The sequence below is a fragment of the Nannospalax galili genome, unplaced genomic scaffold (assembly GCF_000622305.1).
Source record: "Nannospalax galili isolate Female #2095 unplaced genomic scaffold, S.galili_v1.0 scaffold274, whole genome shotgun sequence".
NCBI classification, from domain to species: domain Eukaryota; kingdom Metazoa; phylum Chordata; class Mammalia; order Rodentia; family Spalacidae; genus Nannospalax; species Nannospalax galili.
Window position 1 is genome coordinate 1365867 of NW_008335435.1, and position 17877 is coordinate 1383743.

General features: G+C 54.0%; 1 protein-coding gene across 1 annotated transcript; it reads right to left on the reverse strand.

Annotated features, from left to right (window-relative positions):
• Nucleotides 1-3941: 3941 nt before the first annotated feature.
• Nucleotides 3942-6997, reverse strand: Irx3 (iroquois homeobox 3). The gene is made up of 4 exons (XM_008830080.1): nucleotides 6334-6997; nucleotides 5048-6167; nucleotides 4823-4889; nucleotides 3942-4361 (listed from the first exon to the last, which is right to left on the reverse strand). The coding sequence occupies exons 1-4, from the start codon at nucleotides 6601-6603 to the stop codon at nucleotides 4307-4309; spliced, it is 1512 nt and encodes a 503-aa protein (XP_008828302.1). The 5' UTR covers nucleotides 6604-6997; the 3' UTR covers nucleotides 3942-4306.
• Nucleotides 6998-17877: the final 10880 nt, after the last annotated feature.

Genomic DNA, 17877 nt, shown 5'->3' on the forward strand with positions numbered 1-17877 from the left:
TGTCCTTCTGGGATGGATTCTCTCTTTGCCACCTTGGCAGGAAAATGGTTTACTTTCCTCAACTGACCTGACGAACTCTTGCTTTTTTCCAGGCTCACATAGTTTCCTGTTGGCTGTCTCTCACTCACCTCTACCTGCCACCAACAAATTTTAAAGAACAAAAATGCTTTACTTGCACTCTGTTTTAATGCTTCCCTAAAACAGAGCTGTGGCTTCTAGGAGAAAATAATTGCTGTGACCACCACAGACACCGTATCCCCTTACCTCCGTGATCTCTCAGCTTTGGCACTGTGGGGGACACTGTGTCCCCCTTACCACCATGGTCCCTTAGCTATTGGCGTCTTAGACTGAATCATTTTCTCACCCAAGTACTCAGCAGGTTTTACTTCTGCATCTGGGGGTTTGTACCATACATACACTGGCCTGGCTTATTTTTCTGGGTGGAGGATCACCTTGTGTCCATAGGGCCCTGAGCAGTGCCCCTGGCCTCCATCCCAAAGATGCCAGTACTAACCCCACCTGGTCATCTTCATCTTCAGGCACTGTCAAATGCCCCAGGGAAGAGAGGAGACAAAATTGCTTGGTTGAGGACCACCGCTGTATTCCTAAGACCTTTTCCCACTGTATTCCACGTAGGAGGTTCTCCAGCCAGACACCAGAGACCATCTTCAGAGGGCCCTGAGCCTGTTCCCAGGAGCAGTGGCTGATCACACAACAGGTGGACATTCTTAATGTGGTCAAGTTGGGTGGCTAGTTCAAATGACAGTGACCAATTAGAATCAGGAAGCAGTATCAGATGATGTATAGGGTACCCCCACCCCCATGATTATCTTTAGACCCATTCTTCTTTACTTTATGTCCAAACCTAACCATTGGTAGATTTGGAAGAAAGTTTGGCTGAGTTCATCTAATCCAACTCTTTCCAGATGTTTAAAATGAGCCTAAGGAGTATGAGACTTGTCTCCATTCAAGTTGGAGCAAGTTCCAAACACAGACACAATTTTTGCACATCTGCAGAGAATTTTTTTGCCCATTTTTGCCCAATGAGAATACATGCAACCAAGAAATCTAGGAGGCAGATGTTTCTAGAAGGATACAAATAATCAGACCCAAAGCAAGTCCTGGGTAAAAACTCTCAGTGAACTCAAACCAGAAGAAATCCGACATACAGTTTCTACTCAGGCATCAATCTCTCTGGTTACCTTTCCCAGGCACAGGCAGGCCAGTGATTGTGGAGCCACTGGGCCTTCCTACCCTCCACATGCCCAGAGAACACCACCCAGGAGGCGAGGCCTGCCCCCTCCTTACTCCTGGCACACAGCAGGTGAGTGGTGGTCCATGCACTGGCTCCTGGCCCTTTCATGTCACCCTGGACCTGGACCCTACTTCCTCCCGCCTGAAGTCCTCCAGAAAAAAATAGAATCAGAAACCATAAATATGTGGGCCCCAGAAACAGACAGTCACCTAGGGGGATGATTTCATTCTCCTCTGGCTCCCCGGCCCTGGAGGCTCTGCCCCTTCACAGTTCTCTGCAGATAAGGAGGGAAGCAGTGCCTCTGTTCCTTCCTCTGCTGGTTGATTATCCCATATACCGTGGAAGGCTTCACATAACCAACTGCAACAGTAGAGACCCTTCCTAGTGGGAGACTGACATTTCATTTCTACTTGAAGATATCCCATAGTCACCCACCCATACCCCTGCAACCATATCTCCAACTCTCCCATCTGGGTTTTAGGAATCTGTAATAAAGGGCAGAGGCAGGTCTGATGAGCACTTCTTTTAAAACCTAGGAGATTTGGTTTTGTTAAGTTATTGGTATTGGGCTCAACTGGGGATCAGAGGAGACAGAACTACATGGATACAGAGTCACCACCAGGGTTAGGCTGATTTCCCCCTGGTACCTCCATTCCATGATTTTTCAGGGCAAGCAGATTGGGCCTTGGCCAAGGGCATGGCCTGGGGATGAGATGACCGGAAACCCTGAGCAGTCTATGGGCTTCGCTGTGGAGGGACCCTACACCTGCTGTCAGATCTCTCCAGGCCCATTTCTCTCCCACTCAGTCCAATCACTCTCCCTTGGTGGACCCCCAGCCAGCACAGGGGCTTAGGGCTTTGGGCTTACTCTGTGGCCAAGCCCATCACAACCTTCTCGCTGGCTCTCCCTGGGGAAGTGTTCTCCCTCCTTGGTAGAGCTGGGGTTGCAGAGGCTCTAGAGTTGCCTTAAGACGATATGTCACGAGGGTTATGCGCGACGACCTAGGAGCGAGCACTTGCATGAGATCTCTCTCACCCTGACATCACCCTGCAAGGCAGGCAGCCAATGAAAAAAAGTGGATTCTCTGCCCAGTCTTCACCTGAAGTAAATGGGCAGCAGTGTGCTGCCAGAGATAAGCTCCTTAAGTTCTGAGATGGGGGAAGGGTGTGGCTTTTGTAGACAGCATTGTGCTAAACAGAGTCCTGGTCCTTGTCCTGGGGTCCTGGCTTCAGATGCTCACCGGCCTAGGAAAATGGAGTCCAGTTCTTTCCCTGTGAAGGTGCTTGAGCTCCAAACATACTTAGCAGAAAAAGAAAATCACTGCAGAGAGGGATGTCTCAGGCCTCTGGGAAGGGAACCAGATGAAAGATCGAGCCCCCTGCTGCCCTTGTGTTTGCTGAGGTCCATCCCTCCTCGCAGGTCTCTGTTCCGGGATACACTGTGGACACGCTTGATTCCCGCGCACCTGACCACCCTAACCTCAGTGCGAGGGTCCAGGCCGGCCCTGTGCTGGCAGCTGTGTCATCGTGGACCTGTCCTGCTCTACTACCCTCACCTGCCTACCCTTGAAGGCACACAGCGTTATTCTGTGCCTCCTTCCAGACTTCCGGTGACCTCGCCAGCTCTTCATCCGTCCCAAACGTGCAAGATTGGTCACAAGCCCTGCTCTGCGGCTCCGCTCGCTCCGAGGCCCAGTGGCATCTGGTTATTCTGGAAACTTAAGGTGCGGGACACCACAGGAGTGCCTTAAAGGTACGCCACTTCGAACCCCCAGGCATCACTCTCCCAAGCGTGTCTCTCAACTTTCTAGCGTCACAGTTGGGCTAGCCGGACAGACAGTCTCCAACCGGTCAGGGACACCGAGGTCACAGGGCCCGGGCTGGGCTGGCTGCAGAGGCCGGGGACGCTAGACGACAAGCGTCCCCTTCGTCCTGTAGAGGGAGCTCCAGCCCCGTTTCTCCGCTGCCTCCCCCCACCCCCCGCCCGCCCCATTCCCCGCCCGACTCCTGCAGCAATCCCAACTCCAAAGGTGCAGAGCTGGACCACCCCCAATCCGCGCCGGGACCCCTAAAAGCGACCCTATCCCGGACACTTGGGGTAAACGCCCCTTAGTACCTGGACTCAGATACTACCGAGCCTGTTTCCCATTTCCAACTCCGGCGGGGCCACACGGTCACCTAGCAGGAAGGACATGCACCTCGGGCTCCTCTACCGTATCCCCACACCCTTGTACGAGGCCCACGGAGGGTGTAGTGAGGTAGGAAAGGGGCCTGGAAGCTGCGCTTGCACAGCCCTTATAACTAGGATCCCGAGCAAGAGCCTAGAAGGGAGAAAGTCGTAGCCTACGCCCTGTGGTCCAGACGCTTCCCAAGTCTTTCTGCTAAGTTACCTGATAAGGCCCCAAAGCCCCGTGGTTGCTTCAGGGGCCCAGTGGATAAAGCCCAGTTTCCCAGCTCCTATCTGTCCTCTCTCTCTGGGGCCCAGGCACCTCCATTACCCTCTCTTGTAGAGCACTCAGCCCTGCCACCTCAGCACTGACCACATTCCAGCCGCCACTGCTGTCCCCTAGTCCTCTGTTCCACGGATTCCTTAAATAACCAAATGGAAAATCCAAAAACAACAACAACAACAAAAAATCCCCCAAAGAACCATCAAACAGATCCATCCAGGGGGCAGACCGGCTGGTTATAGTCAAAAGTGGCAACAGCTCATTTATTTAGCCAAAAATAGATACTTTCTTGTACAATTTGGTTCACACATATGTACATTTTTCTGTATATACAAAATGAGTCAGACAGGCGTGATCTCTCTGAAACTCCACCCTCCCAAATCAACCGAACAAACAAACCTCACAATAGCAGCTAATGTGGGGCAGACAGAAGCAATTTGGGGAGGGCCGAGGGGGACTGGCTTTATTTCTTCTTTCTTTTTTTGCTTAGTGTTTTTTTTTTTTAGGTACTCATACACAGACATGCTTGCAAGTCGTCACTATACAAAGCAATTTGTTTTTACAATTAGTACAACGATTTAAAAATTGTTGACAGACAGAACTAGGATGAGGAGAGAGCCGATAACACCAAAGCAGCGTCCAGGTGGTTCTGGGGCCTGGAAAAGAGTGCGAGCAAAGGGAGGTGAGATTAAGGGACCCTGAGGCCACTCAGGGCAGTGACACCCTACTGGGACTAGGGTCAGACACCAGGAGGTGTTTCTAAGCACTGCGGCTTCAACTGTGAGTGTATGTGTTGGGGTTTAACTTTAAGCAGAAGGAGGTGGGCATCATGTAGAGGCCTCCTGCTCCAGATGCCTGTTGGTGGAACCAGGTTCGGGTTCCCCCAACTCTGTGCCCACAGGTTGCGCCTGGGGTACTCCGGGCTGAGGCTGGAAGGGCTCTCTGGGCCCAGAAGATGTGGCTAGAGTAGGTTTTGTCCTTTTTAAAAATGACTTCCCAGCTACTTCCCTCCCATCCCCCCCCGGGGGGGGGCAAAGGCTTCTGCGATTGGGTCTGCTTTTTCCTTCTCTTGTCTGCCGCGTCCCCCATTCTGCTGCCCAAATTCGGGGTCTCTTACCGCCTGGGCACCGGCTGGAAAGCTGTCTTGAGTAACTTTTTTTCCACTTCCAAGGCACTACAGCGATCTGTGGGAAGTGAGGGGAAGAGAAAGGAGGCCTTTAGAGTGCTTGGTCCAAGCCTCCAGGCCCGGCACAAGAGCGGAGAGGAAAGCCCTGTCCTTTCCCGCTAGCCCAGGCGAGACCCCCAGAACACCCTCCCTCGGTGCCCTACACTTCGCAGTCACCTGTTCCACCCTCTGGCTCCGTGGGCCGAGCGTAGGCGGCGGCCGCAGCGGGGTGACCGGCGACTCCGGGAAGTCCCAGCAGGTGCTGAGGGGCCGAGCCCAACAGGGAAAGCGGGTGAGGCCGAGGGCCAGGCGGCGGGCCCGGGAACGGCCTGTTGGTCCAAGCCGGGAATTTGCCAAGCGGCGCCGAGACGAGTCTGTGAGCTGCGGCGGCTGCAGCGGCTGCGGCGGGGGAGAGCTGCAGCGGCGGGGGCGCTACGGCTGCCCCGGGAGGAGAGCCTCCGGCTCCAGCGGGCGAGCGGCGAGGGTTGTCCGGGCTGGTGGCCGTCTCGGCCAGGGACCAGATCTTGGGCTTCTGCAGGGCGGAGGAGGGCGCTGGTGCGGGAGCGCAGGGGTCCAGGCCCGAGGGAGGGGAGGGTGGAGACGGAGGAGCCGTGGCCACTGGCGGTTGCGCTGAGGCCAGGCTCAGGACCGACAGTGGCCGCTCCTCCAAACCTTCGGAGCTGTCTTCCGAGTCGCTATATTTGGAGTCCGAAATGGGTCTTAGGCCGAGGTCGCCGTCCCTGCGCGTGGCCCCTGCCAGGCCCAGCTCAGACCCGGCTGCTGTGCCGTCTAAGTTTTCCAAATCGATCTCCTCGTCCTCGTCGTCCACCAGGCCCTCGCCCCCCGTGTCCTCCTCCTCCCCTCCCAGCTCCTCCTCCTCCAACTCCAGCTCGCGTTTGCTATCCTCTTCGTCTTCCTCTTCGTCTTCCTCCTCCCGCTCGCTCCCATAGGCATTGCCCTCCTCGTCCGTGCGACTGCGGGGCGCCCAGGTCATCTTGTTCTCCTTCTTAAGGCGCCGGCGCGCGTTGGCGAACCAGGTGGACACCTGGGTGAGAGTCATCTTGGTGATGATGGCCAGCATGATCTTCTCGCCCTTGGTGGGGTACGGGTTCTTGCGGTGCTCGTTGAGCCAGGCCTTGAGAGTGCTAGTACTCTCCCGGGTGGCGTTCTTCGGACGGGACGGGTCACCGAACTGGTACTGGCCGTAGGGGTAGAAGGCGGGATGCGGGTGCGGGAAGGCGGCGGCCGTGGCCGGATGCTGGACCCCAGGGCTGTCCTTCAGCTCATACTGTGCGCCCTGTCGCACATGGAAAAGGAAGGGGACACGCGCGGAGGAGTGCGAGTGAGCTCCAGCTGTCGCCGCCTCCACCCGCGGGGCCGAGATCCCGGTGGTCTACTCCCACGCCCACCTCGCCCCGCATCCCAGCTCCATTCCCTCTTCCCCAGGTTCCCCAGGCTCTTACCAGCTGCGGGAAGATGGGCAGCTCGGCTGCGTAGGGCAGGAAGGCGCCGTAGCCCTGGGCGGCGGCGGCGGCGGCTGCGGCAGCGGCGTAGGGCGCCCCGTACACTGAGGAGAGCACATTGGACAGGGACCCCGAGGCAGCCAGCTCCGAGGCTCCGGCACCGGGACCGCCCCGGGCCCCTGCGCTGCCGCCGCCGCCGGCCGCAGCTCCCGGCCGCTCGGGTGGGTAGAGCGGGCGGATGTACTGGTATCCGAGCTGGGGGAAGGACATGGTGGCCCGTGGGGCACCGACGGAGAGGGGGCCGGGCCCCCGGGGCCGCCGAGCTCAGCGCCGCACGCGGGCTCCGGCGCTCATCGGGGGCTGGGCCGAGCCTGGGCCGCTCTGAGCTGCGCTCCGCGTTCGCCTATTGATCTGCTCCGCGGCGGCGGCGGCGGCGGCGGCGGCGGCGGCGAGGAGCCAGGTCAGGTCGGAACAGATTGGCCGAGATTCCCGGGTCTCAGGGCTCTGATTGACATTTCTACGGGGCCGCAAGCCCCTCCTCTCTGCGCCGCGCTCCCTCCTCTCCGCCCGCGGAGCTGTGCGCGCCGCTCCGCACTCCCCTCCTCTCCGCGAGCAGTGTCGCGCCTCGCTTCCTTCGCCCTCCTCTAGTTTACACTCCCCCTCCCCCCTGCGCTCCTGCCCCCCCACCGCCCCGCTCGCTTCCGCCTCTTCGGCTCTCTTGCTGTCCTAGACGGTGAGAAACTCTACGTTTTTTTTTTTCTCCTTCCCCTTTCTCACGGTTGCTTTCGCTCCCCTCTCGGCTCGCCGGCTGTACTTTTACCAGTTGGATTCCTCTCTTTTAAATCTCTTTCCTCACTCGCTTCTCCCTTCCTCCTTCCCGGCTTTGTGCCCTGAGCTAAGGCGCCCTAGAGTTGTAGGCGTTTAGGGTACTGTGCGAGGGGCGTGTGTCCTCCCGATCTGTGTCTGTGTGTCCGTCCCCGCCCTTCCACCCCCTCCCTAACCCTTCCCCAAATCTAGGGTCTGACGTTGCGCCCTCTTATTTGACTTTTCCTCGCGTTTGCTCCGGGAATCTCCAATCACCAGGGCTCCTTCCGGCCCGGGCGGCCCACCCCCGCGAATGCGGAGCGCCGGGTGGAGCGGGGCGGGGCGCAGGTCCTTCCCGCCCCCTCCAGCCTGCACCCGGAGAGGGAGCCGAGGCGCGGGGACCAGGGTTAGTACCGGGTCACCTCTCCCCTCCCGGCTTCCCGCTCCTCGACACTGGCGTCCCTCCACAGCAGTAGCACCCGGTTGGAAGGGAACTCGGAAGCCTGCTTTGGTCCCCGGTCTTTTCTCTACGTGTCTCCCTTTCTAGTTCTCACCTCTGGACCCCAGCACTCACTCTGATACAGGCTGGGAACTGGAAGAGTGAGCTCCAGAGAGCTTTAAAGGGCCATCTCCGTACGGAGATGACAGCCCCCTACCCCGCAGGCCCAAACCCAGCAATTTACCAGGCTAACACCTCTGGGGTGTCTGGGTGCGAACCCTTAAAAAAATGGTGAGCTTAGCTCCAGAGCCAAAGGGTGGACGGGACGTCCCTGGGGTCTAGGGGAGCGCTCAGCGAATTAGGGGAGCCCTTGGCTTTGAGTGGGGGAGTTGCAGAGAGCTTCACCGCGGAGGCCTTAGGAACTTTCGGAGAGCACTTCCAGAACTTTCTAAGGCCATTCATTTCACCACCACTTCCCCTACTTTCCGGTCCCAGAGCCAGTAGGTTTTTTCCACGGAGATCCTCCAGCTCCATGGGGGTGGGGGTGGCGGTGGGGGTGAGGGTAGTGTTGGAGAAGATTTTGATTTTTATGGTAGGATAGTTCCTAGTCTGAACTTGAAATGTCTGTGTCCAAGCACCCACCTTCACGGATTAGGGTGTGCGGTGGAAAGTCACACTGAAATTTCCGGAATTGCTGTGGCTCTCAGCTAGGCGTTTTTGGCTTTGGCGGCGACCCACAAGCGGGCCAGGCCTCCTGCGGGCCTGCAGGCGAGCCGGGTTTCTGCAGTACAGTGAGGAACCCCAGCTTAGAGGCAGAAACGCCACCTCAGAGTCGGTTGATCTAGGAATTGAATCTGAATTCTGCCAGGATGGAGGAATCTGAGGGTCCAGCTGGCCTGCCTGGTCACAGCAGGTTGGAGGAGTCCTGTTCAGTAGGGAATGAAAGTTTCTTGCGCCCTGGCCAGGGACTCCTAGTTTTGACCTCACCCCCACCTCCTGCCAACTTTCTATGAACCTTCAAATTGGTCTTAGGGTCCAGTAGGTGTGAACTCAGATAATTAAATGGGAGAGAGACAAGCGGAAGTTGGGGAAGTACCAGGTTTAGGGTTCGGCGGCATTTGGAGTCTACCCAGGCTGGGTCTGTGTGCTTTTTATCTCCTTCTGGCCAGCCTTGCCCGGTGCTGGGCTGTGCAGTCTTAGGTGAGTCTGACCAGAGGCAGCATATCAGGGCAGCTCTGGCCTTCAAATGTTTTTCTCAGAGCCTGATTTCGTTTAGGGTTAAATCTGGCCAAAGTTGTCTTACAGAATCTTGGGTTCACCTGTTCAGGAAGTCTTAGGGTTGCAGAATCAAGGATGACATCTCCCAGGATCTCCTCTAGGTTTAGACTTTGAGCCTTGCTAGACAGCCCAGAAGACATACCTAGAGTTTGCAGAGTGGTGGACCGACCAGGGGGGCGACAAAGGGAGATTTCGGGATGGGAAAACGGGTTGCACTGTAGGTGAAGCCCCCGGTATTTAGTCCAGTCCTCTCAGAAGGAAAAAAAGGAGCGTTTGAGATGTTCCCTCCGCTTTGCATTAACCAGCTGTAGACCTGGCTATGTCCGATTGCAGGGAGCAAGAAAGAGTACCGGAAGAGCCAGGCTGTTCTCTACAGTGCCGGCCAGGGGATCTCCTGGCCCAGAAGGTGAACCTCAAGATTCAGGCACGAACCCTAGAACCTCGCTTTAATTCGACCCCTCCAGGCGGCCCGGGCCCGGAGCCTCCCGGTTGCCCTGTGTCCACTTGGGAACAGCTGCGGCCTGGCCCTGAAATCCCTACCCCAGGTCGGGACTCTTGTGTCAGGTGCGGCCGAGCCCCGACGTATCGCTGGTTCTACAGAACCAGGGCAGTCGAACCTGGCTCCCAGGCGGATCTCGAAGATCTGTGGGTAGCCGAACCTTTTCCTGGGACTTTTAATCTCAGAGATCAGATCTGAGGGACACACTCGCACAGCATGCAAGGAAAAGCAGGTGCACTGGAAGTTGACTAGGAAAAGACATGCGTGCACAAACGTGCCGCTCCTAGAAGCTTCTCCATCTTCTCTCCTTCTTCCAACATTCCCAATGCACAAAGAGTTGTGGAGACCTGCGATCCGGTAGCCGCTCTCCAGTCCCGGCGCAGGGCTTCTGGAGCGGACAGAAAAGGTGCCCGCCACAGATGCGTGGAGCATTCAGCAGCGCGCGCTGGATGGGCACCAGGAGCGGTACCCGACGTGTACCCAGGGCCTCAGACCCACCAGGATCCCGGCCTGCTCTACGCACACACGCGTGGAGCTGCCAGTCCCACTATCTTCCCTCTCCTGGACTAGTTCCGCCATATGTACGCATCCCCACGACGCATCCCCGTCGTGGGGAGCCGCTGCAGCTCTGGGTCTCCCAGCCAGGCCTGGTATCTGCCCTTCCCTCCCAAGGCCCAGAGTCCCCCAGCCGCAACGCGAGCTGGCCATCCCTCTGCTTCCTGCAGACGCTGTGGCGCGCACTCCCACCGTCCCCCTTCCCCCCCCGCGCTCGGGTTACAGGTTAATGAAATGCTCGTTTTCCTCAGTCATTTGTTTTGTTTTCCTGCAAAGTTCTGATAAGTAGCTAACCAACGAAGCTTGTAATTACAATCTTACAGAAACCGGGCCGATCTGTATATAAATCTCACCATCCAATTACAAGATGTAATAATTTTGCACTCAAGCTGGTAATGAGGTCTAATACTCGCGCAAGCGATAATCCCCTCTGGATGCTGGCTTGATCAGATGTTGGCTTTGTAATTAGACGGGCAGAAAATCATTATTTCATGTTCAAATAGAAAATGAGGTTGGTGGGAAGTTAATTTCTCTCCGCTCTGTGAAGCGTAGACAAGAATTTAATGATTTAATTACAGTTGTAAGCCCTTTCCATGAGACTTAAATTGAGCTGAGAATATTTTTTTCTTTTTCTCTCTCCCTCTCCCTCTTTGGCTTTCGCGTTCTCTCTCTCCTGGCTATTAGCAGTCGCTTGGACTCGTGTCTGTATAGCCTGGCGTAACACTGGGAGGGATTCACATTTGGCTCGGAATCCGGCCTCGGAGCATCCCAGGAGGCGCGGGCCCAGCGCCGCTGCAGCTGCCCCCGCAACGCTGGCCGCTCTGCTACAGCCTCGGAGGCTACCCAGGGACGCGACCGGAAACTTTAGTACAAACTTTGACAACTTCTCTCTCCCCACGGGAGAGACCGTGGGTCCGGATGGCTGCTGTGGCAGCAGTGTCGCCCCAAGCCGGATTTGTGCGCCCGGGAGCGGGCCCTAGTTGCCCCTGCGTCTCCAGGACTAGGTCCTCTGCCTTGGGCTTTGGAGTAGCCTGCTCCACGTGGCACCCAGAATCCCAGCCTGGATGGAAAACCCTGGGCCTGAGCACGGGTGATTTTTCTTTTTCTTTTCCTCTACATGATTATCCTGCTTCCACCTGCCTCCAGTATTTTCGCCCACTTTGTTCTACCTCTGTCCTGTCTATTCCTCGCACTTTCTGTGTGTCTGATTTCTGGGTCATTTATTTTTCTCTTTCTTCCGCTCCTAGTTTGTTCTATTTGGTACTTTTTTTCCTGGGCTATTTTTAGGTCCTTTTTCTCTTTTGCCCTTTCTTCCGGTCCTCTGCGTTGTTTGTACTGCTTCCCCACTCTCCGCTTCCCGCACTTCTCCTCGCCTTCCTTTCCTCTCCCCCCCTTTCCTCCTGATCCATTCTATTTCATCCCTGGGTTTCTTGGTTTTCCCAGGCTCTCCTCTACGAGTTTATTCTCTCTACCCTCCCACTTCTCTCCAGGATCTGTCCCCTCCCCCGCCCGTGGATCTGCCTCCTTGGCGCCCCCTCCTCCTCCATCTTGGGAGATGAATTTGTCGCCTTATTGGATGCAGAGGCCAGAGCGGGGCGATGGGGCTCGGCCAACCTCGCGTGTTTTCTTCATGCATATTGAGGATATGGTAATGAGCGCGTTTGCATTGTTGCATGGAAACGATGTGCCTCCCTAGGCTGTGCAGAGCGGGTCAGGATGGTGCCGACCTAAGAGAGCCCCACCTTGGGCCCTGGGCCTGGCGGCCCTAGTTACCCACTCGGGACAAACTGGCGCTCGGGGGCCCAGGCGAGGAAGTGACCTGCCGAGTGTCCGACCCGGCCTCCGCCTCCCCCGGGTTCCACAAAGGCGCTGCGGCCTTGTTAAAGCCTCTTTGGTGGAAGCCGGCCTCGCTGCCCGGCTCCTGGCGCCGTCGGCCCACCAGCCCGCGAACGGTTTCCGGTGTTTAGAGTCCTGTGTTGTGCGCCATCCAGAGATCGGCGACTGTCTACGTCTTCTAATGGGGACACATGTTTTGCAATTCGAGTGACAGGTCGGGATGAAGCAGCCTGGTGGTGTGTCATGCCCCGGCACTCCTCCTGATTCCCGCGGGCGCGTAGGCACCGCTTGGCCGGGGCACTTTGCGCTGCGGCCCTTTGGCTTTCCGGGACCTGCGGCTTTTGGGGCTCAGCGGCTACTGAGCCAAACCCTAGGCATCCGAGTGGTGGACCTTTCCGGAGATCAGCCACGCGCAGGTGACGGGACCCAAGGCCTACCCAAGGGTCAAGGTTCACTTGGCAGGCGCTGGGAAGGAAGCAAGGAGGTGCTTGCACCGAGCTCGGGGCTGCGTGAGCCCCGGTGCAGCAGTCACACCGCCCCGGCCGCCTCCGGACACTTTCCTGACTCCTCTTCGCTTCCCACTAGGGCGCCAGAGCACCACAGCGCCTATGTCGAGGTCTAGGTCTATGGTCTAGGGTCAGGTTTCCCAACCTTCAAGAGTTCTGCTCTCACCTGTACTGTTAGGGGCCAAACAGTTTTCCTTAAATCGAGTCCTTTTCAGAACTCAAATACATAGTTTTGGAAAAGTATTTGTTCCTGTTCCTACTATGTCAGCAGAAAAGGAAGTTGTGAAAGATAAAAACCTCTAAGCCAAGCCTGCACCTTGCCTCTGCCTGCTCTGGGAGGGCTTGGAAGGGTTCAAGTGTAGCTTGTGACATGAGTAATTGTTGGAAGCCTTAGTGGAGAGTTTCTCAGAAGAACCCAGAACATGGAAAAGGGAATGTTTCTTACTGTTCAATGTAAATTTAGTTCTTTGTCCTCTTAGGACCTAAAGTTAGGTTGAGGGTCCCGAGAGATGTCCTGCCTTAGGGTTTGCTGTGTCCTTCTCCACTGAAGAGAATGCAAACATTTTAAGGTACAGCAGAGTAGATGTGCTAGTATTACCAATAATCACATTAAACCATTTGCAAACAACATTTTATTTAATTCTCACCATCATTTAACAAGGAGAGACTGTCCAAGGCAGCCATGTATGGTTGTGTGGGGATGTTACTGAACAGGCATACCCAGCCATGGGTTTGAGAAGAGGGACTGAAGTCACCCATCTGTCTGTGTTCACCAAGCTGTGTGCTCACCAAGTACTATAGTGGAGAAAGAAATACTTTTTGCTAATCTGCATAAAGCTGTACAAAAAATTGGGCTCTGCCCCTGCCCTTTAGAAATTGGAAAACTGAGGCTTAGAGAACTTGACGAAGCTAGGGTTGATGGTCTTGACGATAATCCTTTGGGAGCAGAGGATTGGGATGTTTAAAGCTTGGGGCAGAGCTCAAAAGAACCTGTTTGACTGAAGGAAAGGACAGCCACGCCACCCAAAAGCCTCCTGGGGGGAAAGGAAAAGGGGTTCTGTGGGCTAGGCCTAATGGTGAATGTCTGGGCGGCTTTTTAAAAGTTAGCCTGATATGCTTTGTCTTGTTCCCACCACACTGCTCGGAAATTTCAGATTCTTTTGTTTGTTTGGTTGGTTTTGAGACATGATCTTCCTGTAGCCCCAGCTGGCCTAGAACTTGCTATGTAGACCAGGTTGACCTCAAACTCACAGAGATCTGCCTACCTCTGCTGCCAGACTGCTAGGATTAAAGGAATGTATTAGATTCTTAGTGGCAAACAGGATTGCGCTGTCCCTCTGGCTATGTAGTTAGTTTCAATAGTGAGTTCCCCACTGACTGAATTATACTTAAAAAAATCATTTAAATATTTAGATTTCAGCGTTTGTTTGACAAACTGGAAAGCTGAAAAATACAAGGCCTTCCCTTCCCATCCCTTCCCTTCCCTTTTCCCGTTTCTTCCTTTCCTTTCCTGCCCTCCCCTCCCTTCCCCTCCCCTCCCCTCCCCTTCTCTAGCTAGACAAATTCTCTGTAACCAAGCTGCATTCCCAGCCTTTACTACATCCCACAACCCTTGGCTCAGTCCCTAGCTCTCACACTTCTCTTGGGGACTTGACAGAAATAAGTTTGGTAGCTACTCCTGGCTTCTGTAAGAATGGACAGTGGTTGGTAGATTCTCTTCCCCATGGGAAGAAATGACCAAGGAGGCTGTGCCAGAAAGGCCCAGGGCCTCTTCTTGTCCCCCCCCCCCGCCCCAGGCCCTCTCAGTTTCCCTGGTGGCTGCTTACCCTGTGGGATAAGGTTGAGGGTAAATTTCTAGAAGTCATGAGAATGAATAGCCATGTCCTTCTGGGAGGTGGTCACAGAGTTGCAGCAGGGATGATTCTTGAGCTTCTAAAAGAGTCTAAAAAAACTGGTGCCCAGCAGGAATGATTAGGAAGCCAGGATTAGCCCAGGCTTGCTTTGAGCCCTACATACCACACCACACAGCACCATCTTAGGCACTCAAGAGCCTGTTTCCTACTTTTGTTCCCCCCTCCCTCCCTCCTCCTCTCTCTCTTCTTTCTCTTCCCCTTCTCTTTGCAATAAATAGTTCTCAAAAGCCTTCTCTGTGCCTTGAACTGTACCAAGTGCTGGGTGTAGAGTGGTGAGGGTGCCCAGATGCTGGGACAATCAGATACTACACAGGAAAACACCAGGGACAATTCAAGATAGCAGTGCAGTCACACAGCAGTGACACTAAGGGTAGAGCTGGACAGGGGTTGGATAGAGCCTTCCCCAGTCTCAGGACCTCTGGGAACCCCAGAAGAGAAGCTTCTTTGGAAGCAGGACCACTGCTGATGGGATTAGTTAAGGGAAACTTCAGGATCTTAACCCGGTGAGTTTCCTTATAAAGAGAGGGAAAACACAGGTGGGGACCCAGGCGAGACAGGCAGAGACCCAGGAACATAGCCTCCAGCAATGGAAGCCAGCAGCCACCAGCAGCAAGAGGCCAGGTAGGATTCCTTCTCCCCAGAGCCTCAAAGAGACAAGGGTCTGTCTACAGAAGGGAAGGTTGGGAGCTGCAGTGCTCATTGACTGAATAGCAAAATGCTATTAAAACTAATTGGTGTGGGAGTGTAGCTCAGTGGTAGAACATATTCCTAGAATAGATAGGCTGTGGATTTTACCACCATATACACACCTTATACCATAAACTACACAACACACACACACACACACACACACAGAGACAGACACACACACACACAATTTCACCTCTTTTTCCTTGCCTTTTGAATTGTGGTTACTACTTGGGTATAGTGGTACATGCCTAAATCCCAGTATTTAGGTGGTAGAGGCAGGAGGATCACTGTGAGTTTGAGGCCAGCCTGATTTACATAAACCTACAGGGTGAAACCTTGTCTCAAAAAAAAATCATAAAAGAAAAGTAAATAAATAAAATATTAATAAAGTGGTTACTAGAGCATTTAAAATGACATCTGTGGCCCACATTATATTCCTAGTGTTATAAACAGAGTACATAGTCTTGTAAACAAAGACACCAGCAAGTGCAAAGACCCCTGAGGTAGAGATTGAGCTTCAGGTGTTTTGCTGTCTTTCCTCAGTTGGCATGTGATGTCATTAAATTTGGAGGGCTAGCCTGGGGAGCCCAGCCGAATTCAGAAGAAGGGAGTGCGCTCATGCTGTAATGTGAATGTATTGCCCTTCTGACGAGTAAAGGGGAATTAAGAGACCTGGCCTTCCAACTTTCTCTCAAGCTCGAAGCTTGTAAGATGAGCTTCAAAAACCAGGCTAGTTCATTTTTAAATCAAACTTCATTTGTCTGCCATAGAAGTGACACAGTGGTGCCCTGAAGTTCACCCCCACACGGTCATCTCACATGGCTTTGAACTTCTTTGTAAGTTTAGTTGTTGCCTCTGTCAGGCTGGGCTGGGGCTTGCTGTGGTAGAAAATAGCCCGTGGATCTTAATAGCAGCCATCCTCCCACCATATGTTCCTAACTATGACTAGGGCACACACAAAGTTACTTCCCTTTGGAGTGTTGTTGAATGTCATGTTTGACAACAAGAGAAAAGGGGGACCTGGCTTGGAGGCCATCCAGGTCCCTTTTGCTCACATTTCATTGGTCAAAAGCCATGTTTCCAGTTCCTGGGGGCAGGGATACCTGACTTCCTGTGGAGAGGGTTACTCTTGGGGACACTTCCTGTGTGTTACTCTGGTCCCTTGAGCTCCAGTGCTTTACCAAGCTGGAGACGGTCCATATTGCCATCCACTACATCCTCTAGCTTCCTGGTGCCCTGCCCTTCAGTGCCAGCAGGACTCTCACAAGTGGTGTCTCTCATGTAGATGCAGAGCACAGTGTGGCACCAAAGGAGGGAAGCAACCAGTTGTGTCCCCTTCACTCTAGAGGCTGAGATTTCTGAGATGGAGCCACAAGTGCCCAGGAAGGTCCTGGCAGAGGCTGCAGGCTGCAACAGTGCTCAACTAATGATACACACAGCCCTGTGTGGTCTCCTTCCTGACCCCTGCTTACTCCTCATAAACCAAAGCTGGTAAGCCTTTGCCTCAGGACCCGCTGCTGAGGCCCACAGGGGATCAACAATAGTAAGTCAAAAACAGGAGATTTAATATGAAATCTCAGTCTCTCCCTGCTCCTCTTCCCTCCCTGCTATCCCCTTCCTTCCTTCCTTCCTTCCTTCCTTCCTTCCTTCCTTCCTTCCTTCCTTCCTTCCTTCCTTCCTTCCCTCCCCACACCACCCTTCTCTCCCCTCCCTCCTTCCCTCTCTCCCTCCCTCCATCAGTCATTCCCTCCCTTCCTCCTTCCCTTCCTCCATCCCTCTCTCCCTTTGTTTCAGGGTGCTGGGAGCCAACCCAGGGCCTCAAGCATACTAGGCAAGTACTCTACCATTGAATGATGTGCACTACCAGCCTTAAAACTTCAATTTTAAACTTTTGTTGAAAAAGCCAATCTGGCAGCACTGGATTCAACTCTGGTGAGCACACATTAGGCTGGACTTGAACAGCGGTGCTGGTCATGTGACATGAATGTAGAAAAGAGGCTATTGGGGTTAGGAGGGATCAGGGAGGGAGGGTGGATGATGAGGAAGAAAGCAGAAGGGCGACATAATAAAAATAAATTTTGTTTACAAAATGTCATAATTAGTCCTAATTTTTTGTAAGCTGATTCAAAACAATCAAACAAAAAAGATGGGGTTGAAGTTCTCCTGAACTTTACTATCTGAGGGTCCCTCTAGAGATTTGGGCTTTTAAGACTTTGTTACAGTGACTATTGGTTGACCTGTACAACTATGGTTTTTAGAAATCATGTGTGTATGCATGTGTGTACAGATGCATATGAGGGAATGTATGTTTTTATAAATAAAGTTTTGTTGGAACTCAACATTGTCTATCTGTGTACATATGGTCTCCTGCTGCTTCTGTATGATCTGAGCACTAGCTGTTGGTGGTTGCAGGAAAAGACCACGCTGACCCACAAGCCAACCAGCCCTTTAAGGAAAGCTTGCCAATCCCTGTTTCAAGCTGCTGCATTTTGGAATAATTGTTACCTGGCAATAGGTAGCTCACACAATGACTTCCAAAGCTAGATCAACAGCCCCTCCCAGGCTTGCTTGCCTTGGGATAGGAGTTTCGATTCACTTGAGCTCATTGTAATAGGCATTAACTGAGTGCCTACTGTGTGCAGGCATGGTCTCAGTCATATTCAGGATGTTGCCCTCATTCTGTAGCCACTGCCTCTTCCAGTGGGGTCTTGCTCCATGACATGCTATAGGTGCATGGGCCAGATGCTTGTGGGTATAAATGCACTTTTAGAGTCCAGAATGAGCATGTTGTTCTTGGCAGTGCAACAGAGAGCTCCGTGACCTTGGGGAGGCAACTAGGGGACCAGGACATGTATCTCTGCAGAATCCATGCATGGTCCTGCTGGTTGGGCCTTCCTGTCCCAGGGCCTCAAATATTCACCTTCCTTGGCAGAATGAATCAGCAACTAAAGGGGTCAAGTGGAGTGTAGTGGGCACTGCTTAAGCTTCTGGGGTTCACCCTGAGTAGCCATGCTGCTGGCTAAA